The 16,537-nt window shown below is 44.4% G+C and overlaps 1 protein-coding gene across 1 annotated transcript; it reads left to right on the forward strand.

Annotated features, from left to right (window-relative positions):
• Positions 1-959: 959 nt before the first annotated feature.
• On the forward strand, positions 960-10,864 carry LOC308571660 (keratin, type I cytoskeletal 17-like; the record flags this gene model as incomplete). Its single annotated transcript, XM_081167308.1, has 6 exons — positions 960-1,133; positions 2,321-2,403; positions 5,280-5,443; positions 7,873-8,108; positions 8,702-8,827; positions 10,205-10,864. 6 exons carry the CDS (start codon positions 960-962, stop codon positions 10,442-10,444), a joined length of 1,023 nt encoding a protein of 340 aa, XP_081023434.1. The 3' UTR covers positions 10,445-10,864.
• Between the last annotated feature and the right edge of the window lie 5,673 nt (positions 10,865-16,537).

A 16,537-nucleotide genomic window follows, 5' to 3' on the forward strand; every position in this document is an offset into this window, starting at 1 on the left:
CCAGATGGGCGCTGTATAAGTAACAAATTATTATTATTATTATTATTATTATTATTATTATTATTATTATTATTATTATTATTATTATTATTATCAGCAATGGATCCAGCAGTACCCCCAAGGTAGTGAAATGTCTTTGGCCAGCATTGATTCCATCTCATAATATGGACAACAAAAGGGTTTTTTCCCCAATTGCTTCAAGGAACTGCCGTTTCCTCTCCTTAAGAAAAACAAGGCAAACTTTTGATGATTCTGTACAACTTTAATAACATCTGGTGTGGTAACCTTGTTTAAAACGAGCAGTTGATGTGTGAAGAAACTGCCTATTTGGTGGGGTCATCTGGAGGCAAATTGCCAGTGGGACGAAGGAGAAGCCAGCAGCAAACCTGCGAGAAGACAAATCAGCCCTCCTTCCCCGTGGTGACACCCTTAGCAAAAGGTATAAATCGAGACCTGCAGGATAACTGCGGCACACTCTGACTGAGTGTCAAACCTTGAGCGCTGGCTTCTGCTTTGGGTTGGATCTCCAAGTTGCTCTCGCTATGAGAAGAAGCACCGTGCACAGTCCAGTAATCGTGGGAAGAAATAGCGCAAGTGTTGGCTCAAATGGGAGGTCCAGGTTTTCCTCTGTCTCTTCCAGCTATCACACCTCTTGTGGGCTGGGTAGTGCCAGAGGCAATTCCTCCCGCTTTGAAGGTCGTTCCACCCATGACTATGGAATTGGCCAAAGCAACTTTCTGAGCAGCGGTTGCCATGGTGCATTTATCAGGGGTGGCCATAGGAGGAGAATGAGTACAGGTAGCTGCCCCAGTGGTAACCATGGCGGTTATCCTCCATTTGGATATGGGGATGGGCTAGCTGAAGTCAGGTCCGATGGAGCTGGCAATGGAGTTGGCGGGACGGGTGGTGATCCCGAAGCTTGCGGCATTGTCTTTTCTTCTACTGACGGAAAGGCGGTCATGCAGGACCTCAATGACCGCTTGGCCAGTTATATAGACCAAGTGCGATGCCTGGAGGCTGAAAATGCTGAGCTTCAGTCCAAGATCAGTGATTTCCATGCCAAGAACAGGTTGGCTGGTGAACTGAAGGACTACAGCCACTATTACCAGCAGATTGAGGAGCTTCAAAGCCAGGTAGGAATGTCATCTCTCAGGAACACTCAAAGCATTCCTGGTGGCCTGGTTTACATGACATGATAAGCCCAACGATGGCTTGCTGGGGTCATGTGGATGTGTGGACTTGGAGAGGGACTTGGAGCCTCTTTGCTTCTCCACAGTCATTTGTGGTGCTGTGCTGAGCTAAGCCAAGGATTGACTTAGCACAGGCATAGGCAAACTCCGGCCCTCCAGATGTTTGGGACTACAATTCCCATCATCCCTGACCACTGGTCCTGTTAGCTAGGGATGATGAGAGTTGTAGTCCCAAACATCTGGAAGGCCGTAGTTTGCCTATGCCTGACTTAGCATGTTGTACAAACAGGGACTTGTGGCTAAGCTCTGTCCTCACCAGGGATGGCCAAATCTGTCAAGTTCAGTTTCCCTCTGTTTCTCATTTTCCCAGTCTTAATCTCAGTTCTTCACATTTCCATATCGGTCTGTGATTTAAATAAATAAATAAAACGCCCTTTTGAAAACTGAGCAGCATTTTAATGTGAATTTCTCCCAATATACACACTTGTGTGTGTTATTCTGTCAAATACACACATTTATGTAAAGCAATTTCTCTGAAAATAATGCTTTTCAGTATGTTGTTTTTTGCAATGTATGCATTTATGTGGACACTTCACCCCAGTTTATGCATTTTAAGACCCATCACTTGGCTGGAAAACTGTACTGCAAAGTTCAGAGAGCTGCGAATTTTGAAGGACAGCTGTGCTTTGGTTCTTGTGCGGAAATGAGGTAGCCTTGGCTTAAAAAGGGAACGTAAACAACTTGCTGCCCCAAAGATTTATTCTTGGCTACAGCTTGTGGTTGGTGAGGACAGTTCTTAACCATGAATACTGGTCCGGATTGAAGGCTAAGCCAAACCATGGCTTAGCCCAGTATGGCATGAGAGCAAAAAGGACTGGGGAGGAACAAAATGGTTGTTAGCGGCTCTGGGGAAGCCCACCCCTTCTTGCTATCCCGGTGAGCCATTGATTGGCTTACCATTATTGTGTGAACCAGGCCAGTGTGTGCATTGTAGTTCTTGTGTTGTAGGCAAAGAAAGCCATCTACCCAAATCAGCTTTTTCATCATTCAGTTCTGGACTTCATTCTTTGGTCTTTGTATAGATCAGGAGAAATTAACAAATTCCATTTCTCTCTCCCATCCCACCCCAGATTGTATGTACAACGGTAGAGAACAACAGCATAATTATCAAGATTGACAACAATCACCTGAACGTTGAAGACATGAAGCACAAGTGAGTTACGCATTGCTCTGAACGTCTCTTGCCTTTTGAGCCTGAAATCTTTGTGTTACTGTTAAATTCATATTTGCAGAAAACTTGGATTAGGTTGGGGAAGACGGCTGGAATGGGTGTATAAACAGGGGAGGTGTGCAGATGTCTCCAAGACTGTAGACATCACACTAATTTATGTACTTCTGTGCACACTTTACCCAGTCACATGCATTTTTGTACAACCTCCTCGGTTGGAGAACTGTGCTGCAAAATTAAGTGTGACTTTTGAAGGATTTGGTTCATGTATTGCTTTGGCTCATGTATTGCTTCTGAACGTGCAAATTTTGAAGGGCCACTGTGTTCCAATCCCTGTCTTGTTTTAGAAAGTGCCGATGGTGCAAGCTCGCTTTAAATGAGCAATGAGTTAATCTTCTCTCCCATTCCTGCTCTGGAGAAGGGTTTTTATTGGGACTGGGGCAGCAGCAGAAAGACGTGAACTCCCTCTCCTCCTCCACCCCTGTCCCGAGACTGCTCAGGTTCACCCACCATTACACTGCTATTTATGTAATAAGAAATGCATGTGAATTCAATTAATGCAATTAGAGTTGCATCTAGTTTGGCCCTTGCTAAACAAGAGACCCAGGCCTGCTAACTTTGTCAGTAGCCACGGCTCTTTTGCAATGTCTCCTTTAATTTAATTTGATGTTAAGAAACTCAGAGGAGGAGCACTAGCTGGGACAGAACATAAGGATCCCAAATTGCTTTTATCGTTCAAATCATACTAAAGCCAGCCTTTAGTCATTTCCGTTTATGGCAAACACCTACCAATTTTAGCGTGCCATGAATGAATCAGGGCTGGGCTTATCATGAAATGCATAAAGCTAATTTGTTCATTCTAGGATGGGAATCTTTTCCCATCCTATTTTATTTGTACCCTGCCCATCTGACTGTGTTGCCCCAGCCACTCTGGGCGGCTTCCAGCATATACAGAAACATAATAAAACATCAAACATTAAAAACCTTCCTATATAGGGCTGCCTTCAGATGTCTTCTAAAGTCTGTATAGTTACTTCTTGACATCTGATGGAAGAGCGTTCCACAGGGTGGGCACCACTACCAAGAAGGCCCTCTGCCTGGTTCCCTGTAACCTTACTTGTTGCAGTGAGGGAACCACCAGAAGGCCCTCGGAGCGGGACCTCAGCGTCCGGGTTGAGTGATGGGGGTGGAGATGCTCTTTCAGGTATACATGGTTGAGGCTGTTTAGGGAGTTAAGAATCTAGTTTCTCCCAGAGAGCCAGTGTGGTGTAGTGGTTAAGAGCGGTAGTCTCGTAATCTGGGGAACCGGGTTCGCGTCTTTGCTCCTCCACATGCAGCTGCTGGGTGACCTTGGGCCAGTCACACTTCTCTGAAGTCTCTCAGCCCCACTCACCTCACAGAGTGTTTGTTGTGGGGGAGGAAGGGAAAGGAGAATGTTAGCCGCTTTGAGACTCCTTAGGGTAGTGATAAAGCGGGGTATCAAATCCAAACTACTACTACTACTACTATTCTTCTTCTTCTTCTTCTTCTTCTTCTTCTTCTTCTTCTTCTTCTTCTTCTTCTTCTTCTTCTTCTTCTTCTTCCCATGCTCTGCACACAGGCTTCTCATGGGCAACTGGTGGGTCACTGTGAGAACAGGATGCTGGACTTAGATGGGCCACTGGCCTGATCTAGCAAGAGCTCTTATGTTCTTACTGTGTCTCATTAAACCTATAGCTCCAGCATAAAGCAGTGGAGCGTTTCTGTGGGTTTACCTGAAGTACTTCTGTCAGGTGCACAGATTTTGAAGGCCTGTAAAAACAACAACCCCAGCTTGCTAAGAAGGCCCAGCTAACCCCATATCTCATAATTCTCCACCAGAAGACGTATGAGTTTTTATTTAGCCGGGTCTTGTGTCAAATTGTCATTTTACTGGCCTTACTTTGGTGTTTTATTGTGTTTTCATAATATTTGATCATCTGTGTTGTTATTGTTGTTAGCCCCCTTGAGCATCGTTTGGTGGAAATGCAAATAACAAATAAGAAACCAAAACATTAAAAAAAAATACTGTTCCCCCGATGTCTAGTTGGAACACAGGTGGCGCTGTGGTCTAAACCACTGAACCTAGGGCTTGCCAATCAGAAGGTCGGTGGTTCGAATCCCTGCGACGGGGTGAGCTCCCGTTGCTTGGTCCCTGCTCCTGCCAACCTAGCAGTTTGAAAGCACGTCAAAGTGCAAGTAGATAAATAGGTACCGCTCCGGCGGGAAGGTAAACGGCGTTTCCGTGCACTGCTCTGGTTCACCAGAAGCGGCTTAGTCATGCTGGCCACATGACCCGGAAGCTGTCTGTGGAGAAATGCCGCCTATAGATCGAGATGAGCGCCGCAATCCCAGAGTTGTCCGCGACTGGACCTAATGGTCAGGGGTACCTTTACCTGACGTCTAGCCTCTGATTCAGTTGCTGCATTTGAGCATGCTCATACTTAGTAATGTTAAAATGGGGAAAGTCTCTTGAGTTTAATTTTTAAGCGACTGCACTGGCCCTGCAGAAATAAGCATGGTTACTAAATACCGTATTTTTTGCTCTATAAGACTCACTTTTTCCCTCCTAAAAAGTAAGGGGAAATGTGTGTGCGTCTTATGGAGCGAATGCAGGCTGCGCAGCTATCCCAGAAGCCAGAACAGCAAGAGGGATTGCTGCTTTCAGTGCGCAGCGATCCCTCTTGCTGTTCTGGCTTGTGAGATTCAGAATATTTTTTTTCTTGTTTTCCTCCTCCAAAAACTAGGTGCGTCTTGTGGTCTGGTGTGTCTTATAGAGCAAAAAATATGGTAAATAGAGTGCAGCTAAGTCTCAGAGCCCTTTCTTTTTTTTGTCAATATAGGCTTGATACTGAGTGTGGCCTTTGTGAGAATGTGGAGGCTGACATTAATGGCTTATACCCTATTTTGGATCAACTGGCCAGCTGTAAGACTGACATGGAAGCTGAACTGGAGTCACTGCAAGAAGAACTGTCTGGTCTCAAAAAGAACCACGAAGAGGTACATGGTTGGCTCAACAAAATAAGAGCCCCTCGTTTTCATAAAAACAACGCATGCATGAATTGCGTACATTATACAAAAAAATGGCACAAGCCACTTTTTGACACAAAGTGCCCCCAAACAGATTACATTCATGATTTCAAACACACACACAAATTCAAAGAGGATTGGGCAAATTCATAGAGGAGAGGGCTATCCATGGTAACTAGCCATAAGGTCTATTCTCTTTCTCCATGTAGTAAGTTATGCTTCTGAATACTAGTTGCTGGAAACTGCAGGAGAGGAGGGTTCTCTTGTGCTCTGGTCCAGCCATCTGATTGGCCACTGTGAGAACAGGATGCTGGACTAGATGGACCAATGGCAGGCTCTTCTTATGTCGTTCTACAGGAAAGGTTGAACAAACACTACAGGAGCCAGAATCCAGTACAAAAAGAGTTTTAGAACTGATTCATGAATTTGGTCGGGTGGCAGGATTTAAGTTGAATAAACAAAAAACTAAAGTTTTGGGGAAAAACATGACGCTTTCGGAAATAGAGGGGTTTCAGAAGGAAACAGAGCTAAATGTGGCTAAGAAAGTGAAATACCTGGGGGTAAACTTGACGCCTAAAAATTTGAATTTGTTCAAAGACAATTATGAAAAATGTTGGTCAGAAGTTAAGAAAGACTTAGAAACTTGGTCAAGATTGAAGCTTTCCTTGCTGGGCCGAACGCTGCTGTAAAGATAAACGTTTTGCCAAAGATGTTGTTTTTGTTTCAAACCTTGCAGGTCGTGGACAGAGTGGAATGTTTTAGAAAGTGGCAGAGGGATATTTCAAAGTTTGTCTGGCAGGGCAAAAAGCCCCGAATAAAGTTTAAAATACTAACTGATGCAAAAGAAAGAGGGGGGTTTGCCCTGCCAGACTTAAGGTTATACTACGAAGCAGCAGCCTTCTGCTGGTTGAAAGATTGGTTTTTATTAGAGAATACAGATGTCCTAGACCTGGAAGGTTTTAATAACTCGCTAGGATGGCATGCGTATTTGTGGTACGGCAAGGCAAAAACACATGGAATGTTTAAAAGCCATATTGTCAGGAAAGCAATTTTTACGGTCTGGATGAAATACAAAGACTTACTTGAAAGTAAGACTCCGAGGTGGCTATCACCAATAGAGGCCAAGGCACGTAAAAACCCCAATATGGAGGCCGGCTGGCCGAAATATTGGGAAATAATAGAAAATATTGGAGATAATTGGAGGTTGCAGAGCTTTGAAAAATTAAAGGACAAGGTGCAAGATTGGTTCCATTATGCCCAAATTAATGAGGTTGTTAAGTTGGATAAAAAAATAGGATTCCAGGTGGAAAAATCGAAACTTGAGACAGAGTTGTTAGAACCTAAGACTAAGGTATTATCGAGAATGTATAACTTGCTGCTTAAATGGAATACACAGGATGAGACAGTTAAATCAGCCATGATAAAGTGGGCTCAAGACATTGGGTACAACATCATGTTTGAAGACTGGGAAAGGTTATGGACCACCGGTATGAAATTCACGGCATGTAATGCCTTGAAAGAAAACATTATGAAAATGATATACAGGTGGTACATGACCCCAGTCAAGCTTGCTAAGATATATCATTTGTCTGATAACAAATGTTGGAAGTGTAAGGAGGCTGAAGGAACATTCTTTCACCTTTGGTGGACTTGTCCAAGAGTGAAGGCCTTCTGGGAAATGATTTATAATGAGTTAAAAAAGGTGTTTAAGTACACCTTTCCTAAGAAACCGGAGGCCTTCCTCTTGGGCATTATGGGCCAAAAGGTGTTAAAGAAGGACAGAACATTTTTTATGTATGCAACCACAGCAGCAAGAATTCTTATTGCCAAATATTGGAAGACTCAAGATTTACCCACACTGGAAGAGTGGCAAACGCAATTGATTGACTATATGGAGTTGGCCGAGATGACTGCCAGGATCCGAGATCTGGGAGAAGAAGCAATGGAGGAGGACTGGAAGAAATTCAAAGACTATTTGCAAAAACTATATAAGTTATATGAACTATAGGACTTCGTACGATTTGGAAGGATAGCCCCAGCAATGAGAGTGGTATATATATGAAATTAGATAATAATAATGAAAGAACCAATGTTTAAACTGTAAAAAAGGATAACATATGTGTTTATTGAATAATTTGGACAATAAGTAATTTAAACTTAATATGCAATCAAAAGTACAAAAGAAACATATGAAACAAGGTTATAATTTGCTGATAAATACATTATTTGAGAATGCATTGTTCGGGAGATTTGGGGAAGTCCGATGATGGATTGAAACAAGCTTTGTTAATAATCTGTCTTTTTTCTTTTCTTTTCTTGTTTTCTTTGTTTTTCTGTACTGTTCAAATCTATCTGGAAAAAATGTAATAAAAATATAAAAAAATATATACAGGAAAGGTTGAACAGTTGATGCTGTGCGCAGCCAGCCCTTTTATAATACAACAGCAAAGGCATGGTTCTCATCAAAGTTCTCTTTGCAGGAATTAATCTCTTTGCAAAAACTTTGTTCAAGTGATGTCGACCTGGAAATCAGTGCCTGCCCCAGTCGAGATCTGAAGAAAATCCTGGAGGAGATAAGATGCAAGTACGAAGCGACGATCGACTCAAACCGCAAGGAGGTTGCAGAGTGGTATGAAGGCAAGGTAAATGAATCTGGCCCCTGTTAGAGAGCAAAACTTTAAAAGAAGAAGTCTGATGGGAAAAGGGCAGGGGCTGCAGAAGTCTCCAGAGTGATGGTGGTGGTACGATGCTCTGCGTTGTTTTGTTATTCACTACTTTTACACCCACACCTTCCCCCCAAGACCATGTGTGGTTCCTCCCACCCACCTCCTCCATTGCACCCTCATAACAAGCCTGTAAGGTAGGTTAGGCTGGGAGATGGTGACTGATTCAAGGTAACCCAGCAAGCTTCATGACCTTGCATGGAGATTGGAACCCAGGTCTCACCACTGCTCTTCCCTTTGGCTAATCAAAGAAGTAGGAAGAATGTAGTGCAACAGTATATCCAAAAGTGCAATGTTATTCAGTTTGCAATAACTATAGCCTCTAAAAAAAAGGGAGGGGGGAGGAATCAAAGCATATACAATCCTGGCTCAGCATCTCTAAAATAGAAAAGAACGTGCTCTTTTCTTTCCTTTTGTTCTGCCAAAGCCAATGTTCCACTCCCCCACCCCGCATACCGAATAGTACATAAAACCTCTGAAAATGCTGATGTTTCAGTCAATCTGTGTTTCAGCTGGAGGAAGTGAACCAGGAAATCTGCACCACTAGCAAGGAAGCTGAGGATGGCAACCATAAGGCCACTGAGCTGAAACGTCAGCTGCAGGCCTTAGAGACTGATCTCCTAGCCCAGCGCAATCTGGTAAGGAGAGCGAGTGTGGGATGCATCTTATTGCTCTATCCTTTTTGCAGCTCAAAGCAACTCACATGGTGGAGTCACGGTGGCTTTCCATCCTGGGTCTAATCAGGTCCACAAATCCCTTGGTTTCAATCATGCCATGCCATGCCATGGGGTCCTCTCCAGATATTTAGTGGGTACAGATGCTTGGGTGCACAAGGTGAGAGCGCTCAGTTAACTTAGGTCCAGTAGTGGTTGGTGGGGCAGGATGAAGCAGAGTGGCATTGGAACACTGTTGTAATCATTAATACATAAAATAATTACAGTGGTACCTCAGGTTACAGACACTTCAGGTTACAGACTCCGCTAACTCCAAAATAGTACCTCGGGTTAAGAACTTTGCTTCAGGATGAGAACAGAAATCATGCAGCGCCGGCGCGACAGCAGGGGGAGACCCCATTAATTAAAGTGGTACCTCAGGTTAAGAACAATTTCAGGTTAATAACGGACCTCCAGAACTAATTAAGTTCTTAACCTGAGGTACCACTGTATAATGCATTTTAGTGGGCTATTTTCACTCATATTTACTTTATATGCAAGTTCTTAATCCGAGGTACCACTGTATCTCAGTGATCGAGCTGGGATATAAGGTTTCAGACAGTCCCTAAGCTACTCAGGGCTTTGTAGATTAATGGAAGAGACTTTGAACCTGGCTTGATAGTAGATGAGGCTTCAGCAAAGGTGTCACATGAGGTAAAAAAGGGGTAAAGGTAAAGGACTCCTGGACAGTTAAGTCCAGTCAAAGGCAACTATGGGGTTGCACCACTCATCTTGCTTTTCAGGCTGAGGGAGCTGGCGTTTGTCCACAGACAGCTTTCCGGGTCGCATGGCCAGCATGACTAAACCACTTCTGTTGCAACGGAGCACCGTGATAGGTCCAGAGCGCACGGAAATGCTGTTTACCTTCCCACCACAGCGGTAGCTATTTATCTAGTTGCACTGGTGTGCTTTTGAACTGCTAGGTTGGCAGGATCTGGGACAGAGCAACAAGAGCTCACCCCGTCGCAGGGGTTTGAACCGCCGACCTTCTGATTGGCAAGCCCAAGAGGCTTGGTGGTTTAGACCACAGCGCCACCCGCACCCCCCATGTTGTAGGCCACGTTGAGCATCATTGGCAGTCTGTTCCTCAGCAACTGGCATTCAGAGGAATAGCACCCTGATCCTGGGGGTAGTATACAGACATCATGGTTAGTAGCCATTGATAGGCTTGTTTGATTTATGTTCACCTATGTACTTTCTCTCTGGTTTCTGTGTAGCTTCTGGTTCCAAAAGCTTTTCATTCATGCCCACACATTTAAGGCACTTAGGATGCTGCCTCTTGTTCCCTCCTCACCCCTTTAGAGAGACACACTGCAAGTGTCCTTGGCTGAAGGAGAACATCGCTACAATGCTCAACTAGCCGAAATACAGGATCGCATCTCCTTCATGGAGCAGCAGCTGGCAGAGCAGCGCTTGGAAATGGAGGGCCAGGACCGGGAATACAAAGAGCTCCTGGATGTTAAGAACCGGTTGGAGCAAGAGATCCAGACATACCGCAGCCTGCTAGAAAATGTGCCAGGCAAAGTACATGCCACACCATGAAAGAACAGCCTAATTTCTTATCCCCTACCATTTCCGTTGCATGACTAGATTGGGACTAAGGTTGATTTCCAGCAAAGGCCAACTATGTTGAAATACCCACATCTTAATTCTTGGTTTCAGTTTTTAATGGCTTCTGGTCATTTCTACTTCTGAATAAGGCTGAGCTGAAAGAGGGGGAGATTTCTGCAAACATGGAAAAACTCCTTTTGGTAACCTGCAGGGGACTGCAGTGAAAGGGAGAGAAAGTGTTCAGGAACCATTGCTCTGTGTCAGCCTTCTGTTGAAGTGATCATCTTTCTGCATTTTTTTTTTGTTTCTGGCACCTATTCTGCTAATCCACACAACTTGCTCATTTTGTTGTTTAATCAACCCACTTGTTTCTAATAAAGTCTAATAAAGGCTTTGCCGGTTGCAACTGAACCTGAACAGCAGCTCCGTCAATTCTGACTGTGTGATGGTGACAGTCATATGAGAAACCACATTTAAGAGGCATCACAAAATGACAGGTTGCGTTCACCCTACACTTTGGATGTCCCCATAAAACTGCCTTAGACAAGACTAGTTCCAACGTGTCATTCTCATGAATAACAAACCATTACGGTTAATGATAATAATACAGATGGTCTTTGAGAAGGACAACAGGTGCAGATGACTGAGGCCTCACTTCTCTGCTGTCATCTGCCAGGCAGGTTCTTGGCGAGTTTCCATCAACTACCAAGTCAACACTAAACCCATCACCACCCCAGCTTCTTTGTATGCCATGGTTCTTCCAAACAGACCTGCTGTGCACCAGGTAGACCCACCTGCAGGCATGACTTCTAAGTCCCCTTCGCTACCTAACAGGCAGCTGATGGCCTTGAGACCCCAGCAACCACATTCAACCCCACCTCTGAGCTAAGTCTACACAGCAGTGTAGAACTGTTACAATTCTGGAGGTCATGCATTCAGTGGCTTAGTGTGGGGCGGGGCAGCCATGGCGATGGTCCAGGACACATTTTAGGGGTGCAGTTTGGGGGGGATGCAAGTTTGCAAAATTTAAGTTTGAAAAGGCCACAAGAATAGAAAACCGCCTGGGTGGGGGATGGGGGCCTTTTTCCTTTCCTTTAACTATACACAGAAATCACGTGATATTGTAGGAATGCAGATTGATCTCTGGAATGACTTGAAGGGCACATGGCTGAATCCAGCAGCTGCATTATTTGGATTTTGCAAATGTCAGAACTTGGTGTTGGGCAGGCCACAGGCCAGGGCGTCCTCTTATACACCTGCTGGGATCGACAAGGCATCTGACCCTCACCTGAATCTCATAGCTCTCCTGCAGCTGCCTCTGATTAGTTATCATTTAAATCTTGGGGGAAATAATTAGCATCACATGTCATGTGCATGGAAATTGCTGAACCAATTAACCAACTAGAATGATTACTGTGAATAGCACCAGTTTTCCTATAACTTGATATTGCTGGATAATTTTGATGAACTGCAAAAGCATTTTTAGTTTGCTTTCTGTTGCCACCCTGGAACTTTTCTTTATTAGTGCCACTTCGTTTTGTACGATTCCTTGCAAATGAAAGAAAACAACTTTTCTACTTGTATATGTTGATAATATAATTTTGGTTACTGGGGACAAACAAGATTGTACAAAAACAAGATTGGGTGCAGGCCTGACCAGGAATTAGGCGTCCTGACTGTGACAAAAGTGACCTGTATGCTTGCTTGCTTGCTTGCTTAACAGCTGTTGGGAACTTCAAGGTCCCTGCTCTCCCTCCTTATGGTCTTTGTACTGGACCTGGAGACTCCAATAGAGAGCATTCCATGTCAAGAAGGAGGGCAAGTGGGCACCCTATCAAATGACAGGGCAGGAGTTATACGGAGCAGGGCCTCGCACTTCCCAGACCTGCTCTCTTTTGGCCTGTATTTTGGAACTTTATAAATTAGGAAGACTTTGGAAGACTTTGCACCAGGGTTTACACCAGCATAATAGAGTTGGCTCGAAGCTACAAACATGTGTCTGACCAAACTGTGGGAGGCAGTGGAAGACAGGAGTGCCTGGCGTGCTCTGGTCCATGGGGTCACGAAGAGTCGGACACGACTAAACAACTAAACAACAACAACAATAGAGTTGGCCAGGATGCCAGAAGGGCATCCATTATCTGCATAGCAGGGGGTGTTCAGCCAACAGTGCAAAGGCTGAGCTGAAGCATTCCCTGCTGGTTACCTGCTTTCAGCAATAGGGGGTCACTGTTTGGTAGTACCCAATTGGTGTCAGATTCTAGAGCTCCCTATTGGTGGCACTTAGGTAATTCACAAAATACAGAGTCCATTCATAAAACACAGTGTTCATTCATAAAGCAGTAACATAAATCTCCATTGCTACATATTGGGTATATATTTCAGCGGTTGACCGTACAAGTTTGTGGCCATGCTGTAGTGTAGTGCTTATGCGACTGTGAATAAAAGGTGGCTGGGCTCATTGTCTTGGGGTTTGGGGGGGAGAGGTGACAAAACTGATTTCCAATAAATGCCCCCCTTTATTTCCATAACAATTCCTTGAGTCTGTACTCTGAATGGTGACACCAGGGACCTAGGAGGTGCAGGGCTTGTCAGTCCAACCCCTGCACAGTCTTATCAGGGCTGACTTTAAGGCAACTGGAGCAATTGGGTCAAATTGGGTCCCGCGGACCACTCCTAATGGGCCCTCCACACCTACCTTTCTTTCACTTGCAAAATCCCAACCTTTAAACGTCCACTGAAGAATGTGGAATGTCCAAGGGGGTGGGGAAGGGCTGGGACTCTGTGGAACAGGCAGAGTGAGGCCTTGAATGCCAAGACAAATGCTTTGAGATAACAGAATGTGCCTCTCAGTTGGAGAGGAGACCTCTGAAATTCTTCTGGAACTTTCCCCCTTTAACATTCAGGAAGAATGTGAAAACATTCCTATTTACCCAGACATTCAGTGGCTGAAGAACACCATTCCTGACAAACCCGATGAAAGAATGCTTTTAGGTGTAATTGCTAATATATGTATATAAGCTGAAACTGCTTTTAGATTTTTTCATTGTAACTGTTTTTAGAAAGCTTTAAAACTTTTGGAGTGTTTTCACGGTGATTTTTTGTTTTGAAATTGGGTATCAATTTGCTACTTGAGGAGGAAGGTCAGGATATAATTCAGATGATGAAGATGTTCTGGGCCAGCACTAATTTAACCATGTGATAGTCTCATTTGGATACGGGATTTATATTTTTTTAAAAATGAATCCGCTGTGACACCAAGAAAAGGGGGTGAATTAGAATAAGGGACGCCCTGTCAGCCAACATAATACAGTCAAATATATATTAAAGGCAACCCCATCATTAAAAAGGAAAAAAAAATTGCAGCACTAACATTTTCCAGGTTGTAGCTGCGCCTCCTGAAATGTAATGAATACATGAATTAAGTAAACATGTAATATAGAATTAAAATTTAATGCCTCTCTGTGTGTGTCTAACACGCAAACACAAATTAAAAGCCCACATTCATTATTTTTCCTATGTTAATTTCTTCCTCAACATTACTTCCCTAGCACATCAAAGACACGGAAAAAGTCTTCATCAGATGGTGCCTGCTAGGCATTATGTAAATCGAGCAAGCTCATTATGACAGGCAACAAGATTTTTTTAAAAAAGCTTTGCATAGTTGCTGGTGGAAGCAAAGCATTTCTCAGGGAATGGGAGAACTTCTTAGATATTCTGTTCTCCTAGTGGGACTGGGGGTTTAGCCAGGCATGCCCATTTCTAGGATACAGTTGCACCTTGGCTTTTGAACAGCCTAAATCTTGAATGTTTTGGCTCCCGAACGATCGAAACCCAGAAGTGAGTGTTCCGGTTTTCGGACGTTCTTTTGGAAGCCAAATGTCCGATGGGGCTTCTGTGGCTTCTGATTGGCTGCAGGACTTCCTGCAGCCAATCAGAAGCCACACTTTGGTTTTCAAATGTTTTGGTAGTTGAACAGACTTCTGGAACGGATTCCGTTTGACTTCCAAGGCACTACTGCACTTCATTTGACACCCCCTTGGTTTTCTCCAACAATTAGCCAGCCTTCTGTGGCCACGGTTCTGCTTAGTTCTCAGAGCCTGTTTTTGTTCTCTTCTTGTTTCTTTTTCTACTTTTTTCTGACTTCCACAAACCTTGTGATTCATCCAAACCTGCTGCTATCTCCCTCTTGTGCATGGATTGTGGGGTTGTTGTTTTTTGGTTGTGCAGAATCCATACCCTATACAAATTACCAGCAGAGTCAAAGCACAAAGCAGAAATCAAAAGTGCACGCAGCACACAAGTCAGGCAAGACGAGCCTAGCTGCAATTACATGTCAAGGCATAAGTATATATGTAGAGTATTATTAAGGAATTAAGCCTTTAGTAGATTCTAGAACACATTAACCCATTTTGCAGAAAGAGAACACTGAGAATGAAATTAGTCCTGGAAACAGTTAGTGAGTCTATGGCAGAGAATGCAAGGGCATGTATTCCCAGGTGTCAGAAAAGGTTATTTATGTATGTAACAACTGCGGCCCACATTTTGTTAGCCCAAAAATGGAAAGTGAGCAAGGTCCCAACTAAAGAGGATTGGCAACTTAAGTACAGTGGTGCCTTGGGTTACAGATGCTTCAGGTTAAAGACGCTTTAGGTTACAGACTCTGCTAACCCAGAAATAGTACCTTGGGTTAAGAACTTTGCTTCAGGATGAGAACAGAAATCGCGCGGTGGCAGTGGGAGGCCCCATTAGCTAGAATGAATTAAGTTCTTAACCCGAGGTACCACATTAGACAAAAATGTTCATGGATGCAGAAAGCTAACCTCTTACAGCAGCCTTGTGTTATTAAACGATTGCCTGGTCACCATAGTCAGTGCAGTTGGGCCAGGATTGGTGCTATTTGCCCTGGCTGTTTTGCCCTGGTGAGCAGCCTAGCCACTGAATTCTGCACCAGTTACAGCTTCAAAACTGTCTTCAAAGGCAGCCCCTTGTACAGTGGTACCTCGGGTCACATACGCTTCAGGTTACATATGCTATAGGTTACAGACTCCACTAACTCAGAAATAATACCTCGGGTTAAGAACTTTGCTTCAGGATGAGAACACAAATCGTGTGGCGGCAGTGCGGCAGCAGCGGGAGGCCCCATTAGCTAAAGTGGGGCTTCAGGTTAAGAACAGACCTCCGGAGCGAATTAAGTACATAACCAGAGGTACCACTGTATAATGAATTGAGGTAATCTTGCCTAGAGGTCACCAGAGCACAGAAGCAGAAGATGTCCTGATTGGGGCACAACTGGGCCACCCGCTGAAGCTGATGGAAGGCGCTTCATACCACTGAAGATGCTTGAGCAGAAATGGACCCAGAGGTTACGTTGTGTAGGTGAAGTGGTTTGTTGCAGACAGTTTGTTATGCAATTCCATCACGGCTGCAACACAGTGCAATCAAAACAAAACAAAACATTATGCTAACACCTGTCCTCTTGCACAGCCACTCCCCTAAACCAATTAGGATTCCCTGAGTCTCCCCTCCCTGCCCAGAGGACCTTTTCATCCATGATTTCAATTTTGGAGATATTTGCTGAGCTTGTACTTGGGGACCGACTTGAGTGCTGTCCTGAGGGGAAGGATGAGGAACTGTCTGCAGAGCTGAGTTTCTATAGGGACCAGCGGTACACCCCGGGGCGGACTGCTCTCAAACCACCAAATCATTTACGGTGCTGTTGCCAACCAAGCTTGTAAAACAGGGATTGAAGAACCTTAAGACTTAAATGGGGATTAAGTATTCTCCTAAAATGTCAAAGAGGAATCGAGGAAACCTAATCCTTTTGCTGGATTTGTGGCAGCAAATCCACAAGCTCAGACGTGGTCTGTGTTGCACCACTTGTCCCTGTCAAGTAGGGCCGGCCCACCCACGAGGCAAGGTGGGGCAACAGCCTTGGGTGGCAGAATTCACAGGGGCAGCCGATCTGGCCTCCAAGGAAAGCATCGCTCACTGCTACTGCCGCTGTCGTAGTGGCAGCAATGGCTGTGACACACTGCTTGGAGGCTGGATCTGCTGTTTTCTTGGCAGCCCTCAACAATGCTG

Source organism: Podarcis bocagei (assembly GCF_964188305.1).
Source record: "Podarcis bocagei genome assembly, chromosome: 13".
Lineage (NCBI taxonomy): Eukaryota > Metazoa > Chordata > Lepidosauria > Squamata > Lacertidae > Podarcis > Podarcis bocagei.